General features: G+C 39.7%; 1 protein-coding gene across 1 annotated transcript in view; it reads right to left on the bottom strand.

Moving 5' to 3' along the window:
- Positions 1 to 19,113, bottom strand: part of col27a1 (collagen type XXVII alpha 1 chain) — an 80,436-nt gene that overhangs the window by 39,186 nt on the left and 22,137 nt on the right. The window contains exons 5-12 of the mRNA XM_023338353.1: positions 18,715 to 18,768; positions 14,952 to 15,005; positions 14,816 to 14,869; positions 7,141 to 7,185; positions 3,843 to 3,896; positions 3,352 to 3,396; positions 2,353 to 2,406; positions 165 to 209 (exon numbers count right to left, since the gene is read on the bottom strand). Coding sequence (XP_023194121.1) covers positions 165 to 209; positions 2,353 to 2,406; positions 3,352 to 3,396; positions 3,843 to 3,896; positions 7,141 to 7,185; positions 14,816 to 14,869; positions 14,952 to 15,005; positions 18,715 to 18,768 — 405 coding nt within the window. The remainder of the gene's footprint in view (positions 1 to 164; positions 210 to 2,352; positions 2,407 to 3,351; positions 3,397 to 3,842; positions 3,897 to 7,140; positions 7,186 to 14,815; positions 14,870 to 14,951; positions 15,006 to 18,714; positions 18,769 to 19,113) is intronic.

Raw genomic sequence — 19,113 nt, 5'->3', positions numbered from 1 at the left:
AATAAAAAAAAAAAAAAAAAAAATAAAAAAAAAAAAAAATATATATATATATATATATATATATATATATATATATATATACACACACACATACAACTTATCATAACACACATGATCACATTTAAGAATGATTATCTGTAAAGGATGTTGAGACAAAACTTTACCGGCCTACCCATCTCGCCCCTCTTCCCTGGTTCACCCGGAATTCCCTGAAAATCCAAACGTCGGGAGGGTAGAAAGAGGAAAAAAAAAAAAGAGTTCAAGAAAGACAGAAAAGAAGGAAAAAGAAGATGAAGTCAGTGAAAAATATGCAAAAGACATATTACTAAAATCACACATTAATTAAAACACTCATGGACGACACTGATTTGAGCTCAAAACACGATTAAAAAGCTGTGGCATTAAGTGTCTCCCACTTCATCCGTCGCCAGATGTGAGGAGCAGCTGACTGCAGCCCATTAAACATGTTTACAAACCCTCATGGAGGATTTTCTACACTTATATTGAGAACAACCACAAGTTTCTCCGGGGTAGACATGCACTGTAAGGTTTATGATCCATTTTGTTGTCTGGTGATGAAGGGTTCCTGATTACAGCCTCCCCTGCTGTGACGCAACCCCCAACCCACCCAGATCATGCTATAACTAGGCTAATCGCTTTGTGTTTTCGAGACTGTACACAAGCAGTGGGTGTGGAGTTCAGGCAGTTCAAAGGTTTCAAGAGGGGGGCTTTATCATATGAGTCATCAGCACTCCCACACACCAACATCCTAGACAGCTGGAGATTACATCTTGTGTTATAACAACTTCAAAACAGCTGAATGGAATTGGCAGGAGAGCCATCGTTTTTTTTTTTTTTTTTAATCTCAATGGGAAATTGCAGTGCCTTACAAAAGTGTTCATGCATCTTAAACTTTTTCACATTTTTGTTGTATTATAACCACAAACTTCAATGTCTTTTATCAGAATTAGGTGTAAAAAAAAAATCAATAAGAGTTAGATAACGATTGTGAATTATAAGAAATGTTATGAATGGCTCAAAACTTTTTGCAAAATAATCTAAAATGTCTTCACTCTTGACACCCGCGTGTAAAATCCTGTGCAACCAACTGCATTCAGAAGTCAAAAATAAAGACCACCTGTTAATCTTCATATAAATACAGCTGTGCTGTGGAGTCCTCAGAGGAGTGTGAGGGAACATTAGTGAAGAAACAGCACCACAAAGTCCAAGGAATACACAAGGCAGTTCAATAATGTGGACGTGGAGAAGCTTAAAGCAACGGTAAGTTAAAAAGCTAAAAAATGGTAGGTAGGAAGAGCTAAAAACAAAAAAATCCAATTCAAAATTTGCCACAAGCCGCTGCAAACATATACAAAAAAATAAAGATGTCTCGCTTACAGTACTACATGGTGGTGTCAGCATCATGTAATGGGGATATTTGTGTGCTGAACAGATTGGACTACTCTGGAAGAAAACTGGTTAGAGACTCGAAACACTTGAGATTAGGGTGGAGGTTGAGCTGCCAGCCGGCTAACTAAACATACAACCAGAGACACCTTGCAGAGGTTTAGACCAAGGGATGTTTCTGTGCTAAAATGTCCTGGCCAAAGTCCAAACCTAAATTAGAATTGAGATCGAGCCTAAAAAAATCCAACATGACCCGGCATGAGGCCACAGGCATTGTGTTCTGAGCCCGATCCGACCCGACCAGTTAACTTTAAATACAGTCCTGAGCCTGAAGTAAACCCAACATATTTTAACTAAGGTTCTACGGCTTTTGTGTTTAGACCAGAATTTGGGTAAACAGTGTAACTTCTCTTGTTTTTAGCTTTTGTTTACCGTCGTACTGCTCTATTTTGCTGTTTGTTGTAACAGCAGGGTGAGCCAAGCGCAAATCAGTTTGAAGTTTGACTCATATGATCCTATCTATGCTGCTTCTGACAGTTTGAGGAAATTCTGCACCCTAATTTAGGCTATACAAGTAGATTAACACAACGTTATATCGTGCATTCATGTATGACGTTTTATATGCTGCATGTATCGCAGGCTTATTAAACACGCTACAGAAACCCGAGTCCAACCCGAACCTGACTATAAAGCAAACAATTCTGGCTCAACACCAGCCCAAAATTCAGTCCGGGTTCGGGTCAGGCTCAGGCCATCTGTAATTGCTGCAGAATCTTATTTTACAACGTGCTAAAAAAAAAATCATCCATCACATACAATCCCAGTAAAATACATTAAAGTTTGTGGTTGTAACAATAGAAAATGTGAAAATGTTAAAGAATGTGGATTAAGGTTCACTTGGATACTTTCAATACTTGAGAGTGTGTACATTTGAGAAGAACTCACTCTTTCGCCATCAGGGCCAGGCAGGCCAAAAAGGCCTGGGATTCCAATGAAACCCTGCAGGAGAAAAGAGAAGAAAGCAAGGGCACAGTTGTGAGTGCTTCGACCCAGTACAAGCAGCTAGGAGAAGAGCAGCTCCCTTCGGCTCTGAGGCTGGGTTTCAGGGCCCGACATTCCAGCATGGGGTGGGCTTCCATGAAGAACCAAGCCATGAGGCAAGTGTATATGCCCATGGACTGCATGGTGCTGGCTTCCACGATGTAGTCCAAGGGCACATACCCTCACGCCAGGGATCTCTGAAGATAACCGGGGGCGACACACTGGGCTGTCAGTGCAGTGGAGACAACACACACACACACACACAGAGGAAAACAAGCACAAACGTCACAGTTGAACTGTAGGGGAACAGTCGAGATGCGTGTTATTGTTGAGCATGAACCTGAGCAGGTTTACATTTGCACAATGTGGAATATGCACCAAACGGGAGGGGAAATGTGAAAAGGTGGCTCAGCGAGAGGGGGAGAAGGGACTAGAATGCCTCCTTAAGACAGCAGGGCCTCATACGGAGCTTAAACAGGAAATTCCAGCCTTCGGGGGCAGGGAAGACTTTGGACAAGCCAAGGAGAGTTGATAAAGGACCTTTATAGGAACACAACATAAAAATCAGTTTGTGTCCCTGACTATGTTTCTTTCTGTTTGCACTAAGTACACGCATTCTTTTCATGCATGCATGCATGTGGATGTTGTTTCACTGAGCTCCACAAGCATGCTTTCATGCAGCACCGCATTTACAGCATAAAGGACTCGTAGTGTGAGGCCCTACATAAAAAAAAAAAAGTTATCTGGCTAAACAAAGATTTACGTGCCCCCTTCTACAAACACTGTGGAGAGAGAAGCGCCAATGAGCTGCCTTGCTGATCATCACATTTACTAATTACGCTAAAACACCACATTTTATATTTTTATCAGATAAAATCAAACTTTAGCAGCACATTCCCTTACCCGAATGCCTTTCAGCCCTTTTGGTCCAATAGGTCCTGGTAAACCCTGAGAAGTAAGAAGAATGAATACAAATTTAACACCTTAATTTTTTTCTGCTCCTTACATCAAGAGAACAAGCCTCAGTCTAAACCTCATTCTGACTCTGGGATGCATGATCATTCAAATCTGACTTTAAGCATTTATGTTACATGTTGATACAATATAAAAACATGACAACATTTTCATACAAGGCAAAGACACATTCAAAATAATATATGGGAAATCAATTCTATCTCATATCTGATAAATACTCCAGTTGAGCATCCCAGCAAGGGAGAGTGTAGCTGTTAATGTTGAACATTTTCTGACTAATGTAGGTAACCTGCTTAGTGTTTTCCAAGTCTTTTTTCTTCCAGGTCATCTGACCAGTATAAGCTAATTCCACTCTGGCTCTCTGCCTTTCTTTGGCCCTGACCACAACTGTACCAGTCACAGCAGAGGATTTACTGCACCTGCCTGCCAGGATAACCTTTGGCACCTGGGCTTCCGATTGGACCCTGCTCTCCCTGGTGGGTAGAAAGAGAAAGAAGTGGAAGGGACAGAAAGAAAAGTGGCATAGATTAACAAAATTAACACAACTACGACTTGATTTTTAAATCCTTATCAAGCTTTTAATTCATCAGATATGGTCCAAGTTATAAGTCGCATAAGCAGATACTTGAGGAGTCCCAAAGAACACTCAAACTGCTTTTTGCAAATATAAATTACTCATGTAAGGTATGCATCAGCGAAAAATGTTACATGTTAGTTTGGTCAAACTGTGAGGACATTTTTTTAGAGGAATAAATCTTTGTTAAACAGGTGATTTTACCAGAAATGTACCAATGACTTGTTTGACACACTGGATGATTATACACCTGACCTATTTCCAGTATTTTCGGCATATAGTGAAGTAATTTAGATTTTCTAGAACAAGAGTGAAACCCTGTTTAGCTGTGAAGCTGTCTAATAGTTACTGCTTTACTGCACATCCCGTGTCATGTCATATGTGCTCCTAACATAAATGACAAATCATTCTTCACAGTAAAAATCCTCTTAATCCTTCTTTATAGTAACCATATGTGAAGTAAATGAGTCAAAAATCTAACCTGTACCAGTAAATCTTAGTTTTTTCCATCCAGATATTTCATTGAATTTAGCTGTTTTTTATTTTTAATGGACCTGGAAGGAAAACCATGTTTCAATATGGTTAATTTTTACATTTGGATGTAGGTTCCCCACTAACGTTGTCTTATAAAGGACTGAATAATATATGCTGTAACTGTTTTTAGTTTGGGTTTATTTGTGAAACAATTTTGTATTGTATTTTTTTTTTTCTGATATTCATATTGGATTACAACTTTAAACAAGGTTTATAGAAGTTAAATTCTCCTGTTTATTTCTGTAAGAGGTCTAAGCATTATAGACCATAAAATACATTGTTTCACTAATCAGGATAATTCTTAAACTTCTCTACCAGCGATTACATAAGATTAAGATGATAGATAATTAGCTTTGTAAAGTCTCAAAATGCATCACGATGACTTATGGATGTGCTTAAAAACACATTACAGGCATTGCCTTTGAAGAGAGCTGTTCTTTTCTCCTCTCTTTCCCAAATGTTTTCTGTGCAGAACCTCGTAGATGCTGATTAGGAGGTTTTGCGTGTTTATGTAACTTCTGGAAAACATAACAAACACACACTCAAAGCAGGTTGTGTCCGAATTTCACAGAGAACCAGTATCCATGTATAACTTCCTTTGACGCAGCCCATGCTTGCCACTTGCCATTCCCTCTCCTGGATAAATATAGTGCATAATGCTGCTAGTTAGAAGGAGACAAGGCTTTGGCCAGGGGTGGATTCAGATCTTTAACTGGCCAGCAAAGAAGGTGGATGGGGGTGGGGTGGGGGTGTGTGTAAGAGAGGAGCGAGGGGGTTGAGGGCTCAGCCAGACGTACATTACAGTAACAAAGTCAGCAGAACTGCAGGAGCACCAGCTGGCTTGTGGAGCGCACAATGCCAAACAGTTGTGCCTGTTAGTCAGACGTCGGTGCTATGGTGATTCAAACTGCAAACTCACACTGTTACCATCATCCACATCATCATAACCAGCAGCAGCAGATCTGTGGGAAACTGGGGGGCGTTTGAGGGTGGACACATGCAGGAGATATTGTTAAGAGAGAAGAAGTGCTCACTCTTTGTAAAGAGCGCAGCGGGAACTCCCTGAGATGATGATGTCATGGAGGCGTACTTAATTAAATCCAAGTTTCTCTACACAAATAAGGAATCTGAGTGTCTATGCACTCTCAATGCACTTATGCAAGAAAGAAAGAAAAAAAGACAAATAAGCTTAGCGGTGAGAGGAATGTTGCACAGTAAATTATCTGTAGTTACAAATGTGATTGTTTGGATGCTGGCAACAACAAGAAGACAGAAACAAAGACAATGGGGAGACTTTCTACGGGGCTGCAGCTTAATAGCCATGAATGTGTCACTGCTGGCCTAGTTGGCTTGTTCTTGTTTCTCCACTCTATTTTCTCTCTCTCTTTGGCATCACTTTCTAATATCCTGAGGAGCATCACTGCACCATAGTGCTACAGCCAGATGTCAGTTCTCACCAGTGCTTCATAACAGGCTAATCTAATCTGGCTCCCTGAAGGCAAACGTAGGGTCCTCACACACCCATACACACGCACACACGCCGACAGACAGAGAGGTCAAACAACTATAAATGATGACTAAGGAGTTAGAAAATGAATGTAAGACTGAGGGATTAGATTTAAGTCAAGTAGGCAAGATGAAAGCAAGACACTGATGAAAGCTGTTGAGTTGATCCTTAAAATTAAAGACCCTGTGAAAAACTGTACAAACAGTGCACTGAAAAAAATATCAATACGTGATGAATATTTTCACATTTTATAATGTTATTGATGAATATGGCTACATGCTTCTCAAGATTTTCCACAAATCAAAATATGAAAAGTGGACATGCTTTTGCATTCAGCAACACTGAGTCAACACTTTGTGGGACCATCTTTTGCACCACCAGAGACTGAATTTTCTCACGTTTCTTTTCAGAGCTCAGATCAAGTTGGATGGAAAGCATCCGTGAAGATCAATTTTCAAGTCTAGACACAGCTTCTCAGTTTTATTAAGTTCAAGACTTTGACTTGGCCATTTGAGCGTATGAATGTGCTTTAATCTCCACCACAAAGTTCAGTCTTTCAAAGTTTCACAGGTTGATTTCCGGGGATTACTTTGATCTACTTTTCCTTTAATTCAGACCTTCTTCCCTGTCCCTACTAAATAGAAGCATCCTTACAGCATGATGGCACCACCATTATGTTTTACTGAATAGACAGATTGCTCTAAGTGATGATTCAAAATTTCTTCCCCAACGCACAGGGGTCGATGTCTCATCTAAAAAGAAAACCTTCAACCACATGTCTGCTGTTTTCCCCAGGTGGCCATAATTGCACTTAGCTTCATTTAGGAGTATCAGAGTAAAGGGGACTGATTGCAAATGCAATCCGTGCCTTTTACATTTTTCTTAAAAATATAGAATTGTGATTATTTTCCTCCCACTTCAAAATTATGTACTACTTTGTGTTGATTTACCACATAAAACCCCAATAAACAGACAGTGAATTCTGTGGCACCAGGAGAAAGATACGTAAAAAGAAAAGTCTGCCAACCTAAAGTCAACAGCATGTATGTAAAATTACAGGAACAAGAGTTTAAGCATGCAGAAACTGCAGAAAAATACATACTGTCTCTCCAGGAAGTCCAGGTGGACCGGGGTATCCTTTCTGTCCCTGCAGAAACAAAAATAAGAAAGGATGAGCGTGGGTAGAACTGATAAAAGAAAACACAAATGTGAGACAAAAAGATATCCATTTCAGCACATGCTTAGAGTTTTCTCAAGTCGGCGAATGGCAAATTTGCAAAATCTGCAAAGAAAATGCATGTTAAAATTAACAACACCAACAGACCGATTTAGTGCCATATGCAAGAAATCAATCTGCTCTTCTGTCAAAGGATCAGAGTTTCCACTGGCTGCGTTCGCAGAGTTTTGGTGCCAGGTTCGTGGCATGTTGAGGATATAAATGCCTTCCTGTTTGAGTCAGATATCAGGACTCCCAGACTGCGTGCAGGGCAACACAACCCGATTGTGTTTTTTCCACAGATCTGCTGACTCCAGAAACACAAACCCCAGTCAATGAGTGTAGAAAAACTAAATAAAATGTGGGAGGACATGCCACCGCAAACCACAGCTTGATAGATTGAGAGAACAAGGCAGAAACAAGGAGAAAGAGAGAAAAAAATAAAGTAAAAACAGACATGGTAAATATGGAAAAACTCCTGTTGTCTGGGTTCAGAGAGGCCTAAACCATTTGATTTCAGCAGTAGAAAAGGGATGAAGTAACCAGGTTGTAAGTATTTTACATCCTCAATATCATTGACTTAGAGGTTCAGGACTTTAAAATATCATCCTAAACATGGATCTCTGCTTCTGATTAGCTGCTACAAAATGTATCAACAACGCATTACATTTGAAAGTAAATAAACTAAGTACAGTTCTGCAAAACGTATGAAAGACAAAAAGGCCTGAGTCCCACTATCATTATTAAATCATATGATCTTATTTAAAATGCATCACTAGACGTCAAGTGAGCTTGACGTCTAGTGGAGGAGTGGCACAAACAGCAAAGAGAGAGATAAAAGCAACTGCAAAAAAGAAAGAAAATGATGATGAATCCAGTTTACATGCTAGCTTTTCAATTAATTTCTCCACACCCCCCCCCACACACACACGTTTTCGCTTGTGCAGAAAGAAAACCCAAAGCTCTCATCCCCGAAACAGAGCTCTAAATCTTTAAAGCTGATTTTAATCCTGAGAATATAAACTATACACACCACATTGTGGTAAGATTGAATAAATGTTTATTCAGCAATGAACGGTTTGTCTTCAAAAATCAAAGAACCTCCGACAAATGCACTTGCATGATATACGTTTGTGTCCGTGAATTAGTACAAATTATATAATCTTCATGTCCCAAGAAGAAATATTCACTATTAATTTGTGGATGGGGTCAAACGTGCATTTTAGGCCCCATAAAATAAAGAATCTTGTATTTAGCTCTGTACACAATCTGTACGCAGTCTGACAGAGAGTAAAACCTTCAGTAGACAACAGGAAGGCACATTTTTTTATTTTTTTTTGTTCTGCAGAGTTGTTCTGTTTTTACCATTTGAGGCCTGAACCTCTGTTAAAAAAAATTAAGTACTAATCGCTCCAGAGGACAGGAAGGCTATAATGATGTTATGTATTTTTATAGTTCTGAAAGAGAAACTGGTAGATTTTATTACTGGTGTTAGTCGGTCAAAACTTCACAAAAATATGAGATCACAAAAATATTATGTCACAAAATTAAGATTTCTTCACTTTTTGAAGAAGGTTTATAAAAATGTTAATTTACTTGACCGGGACAAAAAAAAGAGAAAAAGAAACAATTCAGTTTTACGTGCGAGAGCTGAGCAATGTGTTTTTAACTGAAGTAGAACAACCTTACAAATAAACATGCTGTGATGTGGTGCCTCTTTATTTTGCATCTTTTTAGATTATATACCCGGCGGTAGAAACATTTACAAGGCCTGTTTTCCCAGGCTGATCAAAGAACCCCCAGTACACACACATGCAAACACATGCTGTGGATCCTGTGCATTAACTGGAGCCTCCAAAGCTAAGCCATGTCATCTCAGATTCTTATCTCACTCGTTATTATTTTTCTAATGAGAGCAGCCATTCCCATCAGTGCGAGTGTATTTACAGTAGCACTTGTTTAACAAGCATGTGTGCGCAATCAGATCAACCCCACCAGAATGCTTTTATTTTGCAGCAGCTCTCCAGTAGCACCCTATAACCTCCTCAGTATGCCAGGGAGTGCTCCAGGCAGGGCAAAGCACATTTTTGCACCAAGAAAATTGAAGACACATTGTTTCTATCCATGATAAGACATGGGAGGCTATTTAGTTTCGCTTTTCTGTACACATTTGACTGCTGCTCAACTGAGTATGAGCTTGTTCCTACACCAAAGATCACACTTTACATTACACTGGTGGTCTGCCAGATGAACACCTCATTCATTTAAGCTTTCATCTCTCCAAGATCCATGCAGGCATGGAGCCAGAAGGTTGCTCGGTAATTATCTGGCTCCTTGCACGCTTGCATGTACAGTAGAACATAAACGTTGACGTCTGCCTGGAGCAGATAAACAGTCTGAACTAAATGGACAATTTGGATAAAATTTGGCTTGTAGTGTTATCATTACAGCTACGTCACTGTAAGTTGGAATATGTTTTCCAATAGAGGTTTGGTTGACAAATTAAAAGTACCTTTCAAAAATAATTTGAGTAGATTTTACACATACTTTTCATTGATCACATATTTCTGTGGAGAAAAAAATGCCCCTTGTTGGTCTGATATAATCTAATATTCTGACCTTTTCAGAAACTAAATGTGTTTTCATAAACTGTAAGCAAAGATTCATCATAATTAACAAAAATAAAGGTTTGAAAACATCAGTCTCTGTGTAAAATGAACTATATATGTTTCACTTGAGTTAATTTAGTTACTGAAATACATAAAACAAAATTTTGTCAGAAAAATTCAAGTAACAGGCTTCCAGCAAATTTTCCATTTAAAAATGTCTTACTCTTCCAGACTGAGATTTAAGAAGGAAAATCAAAAATCAGAAGTCCAAACGCTTGTTTATTTCATCGGCACAAAGGACATTTCTACAAAAATTAAGGTCTTTGTCAATGACAGCGCTAGCAAAGTGTGTTAAAATACTTCCACAAATGTGGCTCTTCTTAATTGAAATGTTGTAAATTAACCAACCGGAATCTTACAAACCATGAAATCGTAGTCTGGACTTTCTTAAAATGCTTAAAGTCATTGAAAAGTTGAAAAAAGTAATAACAAAATTAAAAAAAAAGTATATTTCTTAATTTTCTGGCATTTAGGAAGAGGGAATATTATTTACCAATATATACCATTGTAACGTTATAGTAATCCTGATCGAGTTGAAACAGGAAAGTTTTCATGTGATTTAATGGTGGGAGTTTTATTCGAAACAGGTCTTGAGTAGCCACAGAGAGAGGGTCACACAAAAACCTGCTATGCATAAAAAAAATGGACTGATTGATGAGTTATTTTAGCTTCTTCAGGGACATTACAACAAATCCTTTAACTTATGTTTTACGGGGTAATCTTTCTGGGATTGCTAAAGTTCCTCTTTGCATGAAAAATCATTGGATGGAGTCCAATTAAAAACAACTGAGCTTCCCCACTACAATGAAAAATATTGAGTTCTTCTAAATGTGCATGCAAATTAGTAATTCTGGAGACTATTGTGTTAAAAAGCCTCAAATGATGGTACATGTGAAAAGAAAAGACGTGTAGATTTGCTTATAACACAACCTAAAAATAACGCGTCTGCGGGTGGTCACTCTTTTTTGCAGAGCTGCCAAAAAAAATGAGCACATGGATGACATATCTATTTGAAATGCCATGAAATGTACATCATATTCAGGAGGGAAAAGCTTAGACAAGTGAGAAGAGACAGCTTATATAGCAGAGAGAGGAGACGCAGCCACAACGGGGAGACGTGTGGCCTGCATTGTGGCCTTGTAGCTGAGGTTTGGCTCGCAGCGTGTCCCCCTCTCCCTGACCCTGCCCGCCATACTGAAAAGCCATTCAGGGTCTGCTTAGTAGAACAAATGTTGTACAGAGCGGAACATGCTCGGCCTGGCCAGTGCTGTAAAATCACACTCGACTATGGTGCTTTTAAAGCACCACTGCTTTCTCCATTAAAGTTTTCCATGAAAACCTCACAGCCAAATTCCTGAATTCCCGCTCGTAGCATCAAGCATAAGGGAGATTTAGGGCCTGCTCTGTTGTGTGGACCGGGGTGGGTGTGTAACAGTGTCTTAAAAAAAGGTGGAATGGAAAATAGATATAGAAAAAAGCCTATGTTTTCCCATTGTCCTCGACCACAGAACTCAAAGCTACACAGCAGGGAAGCTATCCAGACAGTTCTCAGATGACCTTCAAATGACATAACTATAAAAGCTTATGTGTGTTTTGAGTATTTGAGTCTTGGTGGGGAAGACCTGCATTGGGACTTTCCACCTGAGCCGACTATGAAGAACAAAGACGCAGTATAACAGCAGAGTCAGAAGACTGATTCATGCATTTGTCATTGGATGGAAAGTTGACAAAAGTGGAGCTACAGCTGGTTCCTGTGTATTGTTCTCTGCTGAGTAAACCTTTATGTGTTCTGTATGGAAAGATGTTACCTCCTTGGGGTTAATTTAACAAGCTTCCTTCAACCAAACAATACCTGAGTCTTACTCGAATGAGGTCAGCCTATTTGTGTGCATGTTGTTAATGTTGCTATGGCAATAATGACCCAGACGCCAAGCTATTATGTCACTCTGATATGTAGCAGCTATATTTTGCTTGTGAGGTTTACTAAAGAGAAGCTACAGAGCACTTAAGCTGCTGTGCATGATCAAGTTATTCACACTTCATCCTTCTTCCTGACTGATGCTCTCATCTTTATAGTAAGCAATAATTTTGAACGTGATTGAAGTATGAACATCGCCTGAGCTACTCTAGTACATGAACAGGCTTTGATTTGAGCCATTCTATTGTAGCTCACTTTTAGGTTTTCCCTGCTGGAAAGTCATCCTCCATCCCAGTCATAAGTCTTTTGCGGCCTCTAACCCACAGGTGTCAAACTCTAGTCGTCAAGGGCCGGTGTCCTGCAGTTTTTAGATGTACCATAGGTACCAAACACTGGAATGAAATGGCTTAATTACCTCCTCCTTGTGTAGATCAGGTCTCCAGAGCCTTGCTAATGACCTAATTATTCTATTCAGGTGTGGTGCAGCAGAGTCACATCTAAAAGTTGCAGGACAGCGGCCCTTGAGGACTGGAGACAATCGGTTAGAGTCTAACCGATTGCCTTCTTGTGATAAACCAAAAATCCTACTTTGCTTTTACTGTTTTCTTTCAACATTGCCTTTTTTTAAACAGTCTTTCAAAAGTGAAAATTGCTTTAGTTCCTGACTGTTAGTTGCCCTTTCAACAAATTATCCTACCTGAGCTGTAGATCTCTGCAGCTCTTCCAGTCACCATGGGCCTGTTTACAAAAGCTTGCCACGCTTTTCAGGATTTTGCTTTTGTTCTGCTTCAAAGTGATGCGCTGCTCTTTGTCAGTTTATCACAAAATCCCACTAAAATAAATTAAAGTTTCAAGTTGGAACATGAAAAAATATTGGAACCATTTGAGGGGTGTAAATACTTTTGAAAGACATGGTACATGAGCTTTACGACATGTGAATCAGTCGTCACCGTCAACTTGATTGATGCATCACTGGCTATCCTTCCATTAGGCCTTCAAATCACTTCTATCTCGCTTAAAAGGAATCTGTAAATGTTTTCCACTACCCTAATTTCTTTTCCATTCTGGCTCAGTGTGTCAATGTGGGTGAACGAAAGAGGTAGAAACACTCAAATAGACACGCACAAACACACACACATGGAAAAGCAGGCTCTTAACAAAAGCCACATGTTAAGCTTGAGGTAAAAAAAAAAAACCCTGCTGGAGTCTGACACTCATCCATACACTATTGTGACTCTGGGAAGAAAGGTAGTACATGCAGACAAGCTTTACACCTCTACTGAAATGCACATAAGCGGCCTGTTGTACTCAATTACCCAACAATGCTTCAACTGTGATTGAAAAGGTTGCATGAATCAGCTGTAACCAATACAAAATGTGACTGGCAGCGGTTCCTCTTTGCTTCTGTTGTTTGGAAAAAGACCGGTTCAGCAGTAAGAAGCACCAAAATACATTGGGGGAATGTGGAATAAATTTCACCTTTCCAGTTGCATTAATTTCAGTAAACTGATTTCAGGTTTTGGGGTTCATGTAGAATTCTTATGCAAAGCAACTGGAGGAATATGGAGCAACGTGGTTCTTTTTCAAGGTCTGCAATACCAACATTTACATTCCAATATGATAGTTCAATCAGTTGATAGGGCTGGTAGACATAAACATAGCGAAAAGTTGCAAAGGCCAGATGCATGTTACCAAGGCCATGTCTAACTAGCTGAAGACGTTTTATTCAGTTAAGAGAGAGGGCTTTGTGCAGCTCCTCAATTCTGTTTTAAGAACTTTAAGAATATAAAACTCTGAGTTGAAACTGACTGAATTTTGGACTGCACAATGGTGAGGTTGGTACTGTTGCCTTGCAGCAAAAAGCTTTGAATCCTGGCCTGGGGTATCTTTGAGTACTCTGGCTTTGTCCCACAGTCCAAAAACATGACAGTTTGGCTAATTGGCCTCTAAAATGTCTGTAGGTATGAGTATGTGCGTGTGTACTTGTTCGTCTTTTATGTCTTTGTGTTGCCCTGTGATATCAGACTGGTGAGCTGTGCACGGTAGACCCAGTCTCTTGCCCACTGACTGACAGAGACAGGCATCAGCAATCCCATGACCCTACGTGGACACGCAGATATAGACAATGGTTTATTGAATGTTAGCTTGATACGGATGGGAAAATTTCAAAACAGTGTGAAGTATCATAACTATAAAGAATGCAGAAGTATCTTAGTACTCTAGCTCAAAGCAGAAATCTTTAGCCTTTGTTTTTCTGCAACAACGCTAAGCCAAAGGTCAACCAAAACCAACAAAAAAGAAAGAATCCCTGACATTTTTCTACAAGTTGGACCAACCCAAACCTTTATAGAACTTATGCAAAAACAATGCAGGAGCAAAAAATGCCACTGATAAAAATGTATAAGGCAAAGCAAGAACCGGTTTTGGATTTGCTTTCCTCTCTTGTAGAACCACAACAGAGAAGAGACACATTAAGAATGAAAACGCACATAGCAGGAGAATAAACAACCTTTTTCTATGTACCTATGATTCATATAATAAGCCACACTGAAATAATGTCATGCTTATTACACCCCTGTCAATCAAACGTACAACTCCACTATTTTTTCTTATGGAAAACCCAAAGTGTGTCTTCCTTTACTTGTTAAAAAACGTCCCTTGTGCCCTCTGTAAGAACCCATTTCCACAGTATCTGGTGAACATTCAAAAACTAAAGATGCACAACAGAGAGAGAAGAATGAGAGAAGGAGAGAAGCAGGAAGTAAGGATCTTTACATACCAAACACATCGCTCTGACACAGCACTGGCACTGAACGATTATGAAGTGATGCAAATGACTCATGCAGAACCTGATTCCAAGATATTTCAAGGGACTCTTTCTCTGACATTTGGCTGGTGTGCTCACTTACAATAAAAGCTGGTAAATGGTCAGCTAAGGACATTTATCCCATATGAGGTAGTTATTTAACCTTACCTTTCGGCCCTCTTGTCCAAGCTGTCCAACTGGGCCAATAGTCCCTGAGTCTCCCTGAAATACAATGCAAGAAGATCAGTGAGGGCAAGAATAGAAGAACGCTGCAGATCAGTAGGAGCCATAAAAGAAAACATACCTTCTCTCCTTTAGGTGCTGGCCCGGGTGAAATGCCAGGATCTCCTTTTTTGCCCTGAGAAGGATAATTTTATATGGATTAAATATATCCAAATGGTAGATATTTTAATTCCACAGCTTCTGACAAACATAAAAAAACTTACGAAATTATACCATTCTGTGGAAAGGCACAACCTAATGCTACACAGTAAGTAAAATTCATATAATAATAGGCATGGATTTCTTGGTTGATAAAGGGTGGCTTCAGTCTCCCACACCAACACACACATACGTACCAAACTTCATTGTCAGCAGGTAACAATAACAGGGTTTCAGCACATCAAAGCAATGAATCGGAAATTACCCCGAGTGGGGGCTGGCTCCCTCTCTTTGCCCTTCGGGCTGCCAGCATTTACAACTTTGCTTCATTTATTAATGATGAAAGGGCATAAACTGCAGTGACCCCCCCCACCCTACCCAGACATCAAACACCTCATAATCTTCCTTTCAACACACTTACCAGGTAGGGGAGCATAATCTCTGCCAGGTTGCCAAACAACAGACTTGACTGATGATTCATGTGGGGGGGATTTTAAATCTTCACTCATAATCATTCTACATAGCTCCTTTTTCATTTTTTTCTTTTAAAAGCTAAAAGTGAGCTTTCTCTGTGGAGTGGCTTGGCTGAGTGTGAGAATGATAAGGTGGGAAGATTTATTATCTCATGGCAGCTCAGATTACGGGATAATATCTCATGACTTTTAGAGAAATTTTGTACGATGAACCTCGTTGAAATGTGTAACAATACTGGATACCATTAACAACTGGTGTACTCAATCCACAACACTGACAACTAAAATAAAAAAAAGCAAGATCAGTGAAACATTCTTCTAGGAGATGTTGGACCTGGCAGTCATGATATGTTACTGTAAAATAAATAAAGTTTCAGATCCACAAATGAAACAAGTCCTGGTGTAAGGCAACACAAGATATGCAAAAAGGTTGCAACTCTGTAGTGATCCACGGTCTTTTATGAGGAACAAAATTAGACTGTTTAATATTAAGCAGATGGTTATAATTTTGTTACTGGTTCAGTGTACAGCCCCTTTAGAATTACAACAATAGAAAGGTAAGAAAGTCCATCAGTCCACTGTCTTCTGTTTACCCAAAACTAGATCTGCAGGTAACAGGTCCAAGGGGAAAGCCAAGGCATCCCTCCCACAATCCCTCTCCAGTATATACTTAGAGATTGCAAGGCGTTTGCAGACCAGAGGTTAAGTACAGCCCTTCTGGTGTGTTCTGGGTCGACCCTGGGGTCTTCTCCCAGTGGGAAAACTCAAAATAGAAGTGTTTAGGAGGCACTCTGATCATCTGCCTGAACAAAACTGACACAGGGACAGGACTTCAAACTACTCCATGACGACAAAGTTCCTCTCAGTTGAATTCATTTTAGGTGCTTGTATTCAGTACCTCAATATTTCATTGATAGTCCATATCCCACGATGCTAAGAGAGAGAAAGAATGTGGTTCGATCAGTTTAGCGAGAACTTTATTGTTTGACTCAACAGTCAACAGCCTGGATTTGTCCTGATTTGTCAATGCTTGTCCCACTTCATCCAACCATCACCTCAGAACTAGACATCAAAATCTCCTTGGTGATATAAGTGTGTCTGAACCCCCCTGCTTATCTAATGTGGGGGGTAAGCAAGATATTAAAAAACAAATTAAAAATACATTCCACACTTTTTCTAAATCTTTGTGCAAGGCTAAGCTAAATATTTTTACTGCAGACTTGGGCGTTATAGTTACTGTGTTAACTCTAAATAAGAAACACAATAAATAGAATTCCTTATAATGCAGTTGCAAATTGCAGATATCTGAACATTAAAGTAAAATGTCGATTTTATTACATCAATGAAACAAAAGGAAAAGCTCTCTACATTTAGTAGCTAAATTTTTTTTTTTTTTTACCCTTCCAGGGTTTTTTTTTGTGGGCTCTAGTGTCCCTTATATGACAGTGGGATGACAGGAAACGGGGAAGGAGAGGGGGGAAGACATGCGGCAAATGTCGTCGGGTCCGGGAGTCGAACCCGCGACGGCCTCGTCGAGGACTCAAGGCCTCCAAATACGGGTCGCGCTAACTGCTACGCCACAACGGCACGCCCCGATTTAGTAGCTACATTTGTAGAATTTATTAACTTTAGAATTTAATCCCTTTCTCCTTCAGAACTACCTTCATTTTTCATGGTGTAGGTTCAACAAGGTTCAAGAGTTAGTCCTCAGAGAGTTTGGTTCATGTTGACATGATAGCACCAAACAGTGGTGATGCAGATTCGTCTGCTACACCAAGCACAAGTGGTCTTCCAATCCACCAAAACTGTTTTATTTTATTGGATTGAGCTCTGACGACTGTAGAAGACTTTGGAGAGCAGCAAAATTATAGTCATCTTCAAATACGCAATTTGACAAGAACTTTTTGACATGATACATTATCCTGCTGGAAGTAGCCATTAGAAGATGGACACACTACTATCACTAAGAGATGGATATGACTGAAAACATTACTTAGGAAGTCTGTGTTGCCACTAAAGTGCCCAAGACGTCCCAGTGAAATACAGCATTACAACCTTCCAATCTGTCCAATTCTGGTGAGCCTGTAGACTCAGTGTAATTGTAGCCTGAGTTTAATATTCTTAGCTGACAAGAGTGATACCCATGTGTTGTTTTGCTGGTGTAACCCACCAACTTCAGGGTTTGATATGTTGGCAGTAATATGTAATCCACATACAGTACCTTGGCTGTAGCAACTGGCTATTTGAGGTACCATTGCCTTGTCTCAAACCATTCTGCCCATTCTTCTCTAACCTCTCATATAAAAAAGACAATTTTTTAAATGAGGCAACACAAACATCCAGTTTGGTCCCATCCAGGCACCAAACTGGATGGGATAGTTGTAGATGGAAGTCTCCATGGATCAGTATTCTCTGAACTGTTCAGACCTTGTTGTCTGGCAATAATAGTATGGCAAAGTCATTTAAATCCCCTATCTTCTTCCCCACTCTTCTCTATATCCAGAAGTAATTATCACTAATTGTATACATATTTTAATACAAAACTTGAAATAAAGATTGTACTTCTAAATCTATGTTCCAAACACACAAAGTCAGAGGTCAGGAGTCTTTGCTAATGCATACGACATTTCAGACCGTTATGGAGGGTGCAGAATTTGTCTCGGGCAAGGTCATCTCCTTTCACACATTAAAATAGGTAAGATTTATTTGGAGTTCTTATTTTCTGACACCTAATGTCTTTCCCTGACACCTGGATAAATCATTTCGACCCCCTCTTTGGTGTCAATGTACTATTCTCTGCTCTGTACTCAGGTTACGGTGGAAGCACAGAGTCACCCTTCATACAGAAACGGCAAAATCTGTGCACGGCTTTTTAAAACTTATTCAAACATTGGATAATATTGTGTCAACAATTAAAGCCTAAAATAACTTGCGTTCAGTTTGGATATTCTAACATAAGCAGAATGGTGTTAGTGAGTTAATGAGCTGTCAAGTATCGTGGCTTTGCTGTGAACTTTAGTGACCCCACTTCTGCAGCAGTAAAACTCCATAGCCTTGTTTTCCTTAAAGCTTGCACACAAAAAAATACGAATATGCAACACGTTTTGCAGATATACAAGCAAATTAGGGCAGATATAAAAGCATGGTTTACTGTTGTTTTTTATAAGAACACAATGATTACTTGTGATTTTAAGTCTGACTAAGACTGTTTACCTTTAGCCCAGGTGGACCAGGTCTACCAGGATTCCCATGGGGGCCAGGGTCACCCTAGAAAAAAACATCAGATAAAACAAAACACATAAAAATATTGCAGGATTCATTTCCTGCAATAAAGATGCATGTAAAGATGCATGATTTGTGCCTTTGCCTTAGCTAAGACAATATTAAAGAAAGTCTGGAGAAACTCAGCCATTCTGCTAATATGTTTTAACTTTGTGTGTGTGCGTGGACGTGTGCATGTGGTATTTGGGGTTGATGTTGCAGGGGGGCTCATGGAAAATGGGGCTCCCTGGAGCCGCTCCAACATATGGCTGTGTTTTCCTGTCCATAGTTGGCTCACGATCCAACCCCCACTTCCATACATCCAGCCACAAACAAACACACAAGAGCCAG

This window comes from Xiphophorus maculatus, chromosome 8 (genome assembly GCF_002775205.1).
Source record: "Xiphophorus maculatus strain JP 163 A chromosome 8, X_maculatus-5.0-male, whole genome shotgun sequence".
Classification (NCBI taxonomy): domain Eukaryota; kingdom Metazoa; phylum Chordata; class Actinopteri; order Cyprinodontiformes; family Poeciliidae; genus Xiphophorus; species Xiphophorus maculatus.
This window is presented reverse-complemented; position numbering and strand designations above follow the sequence as displayed.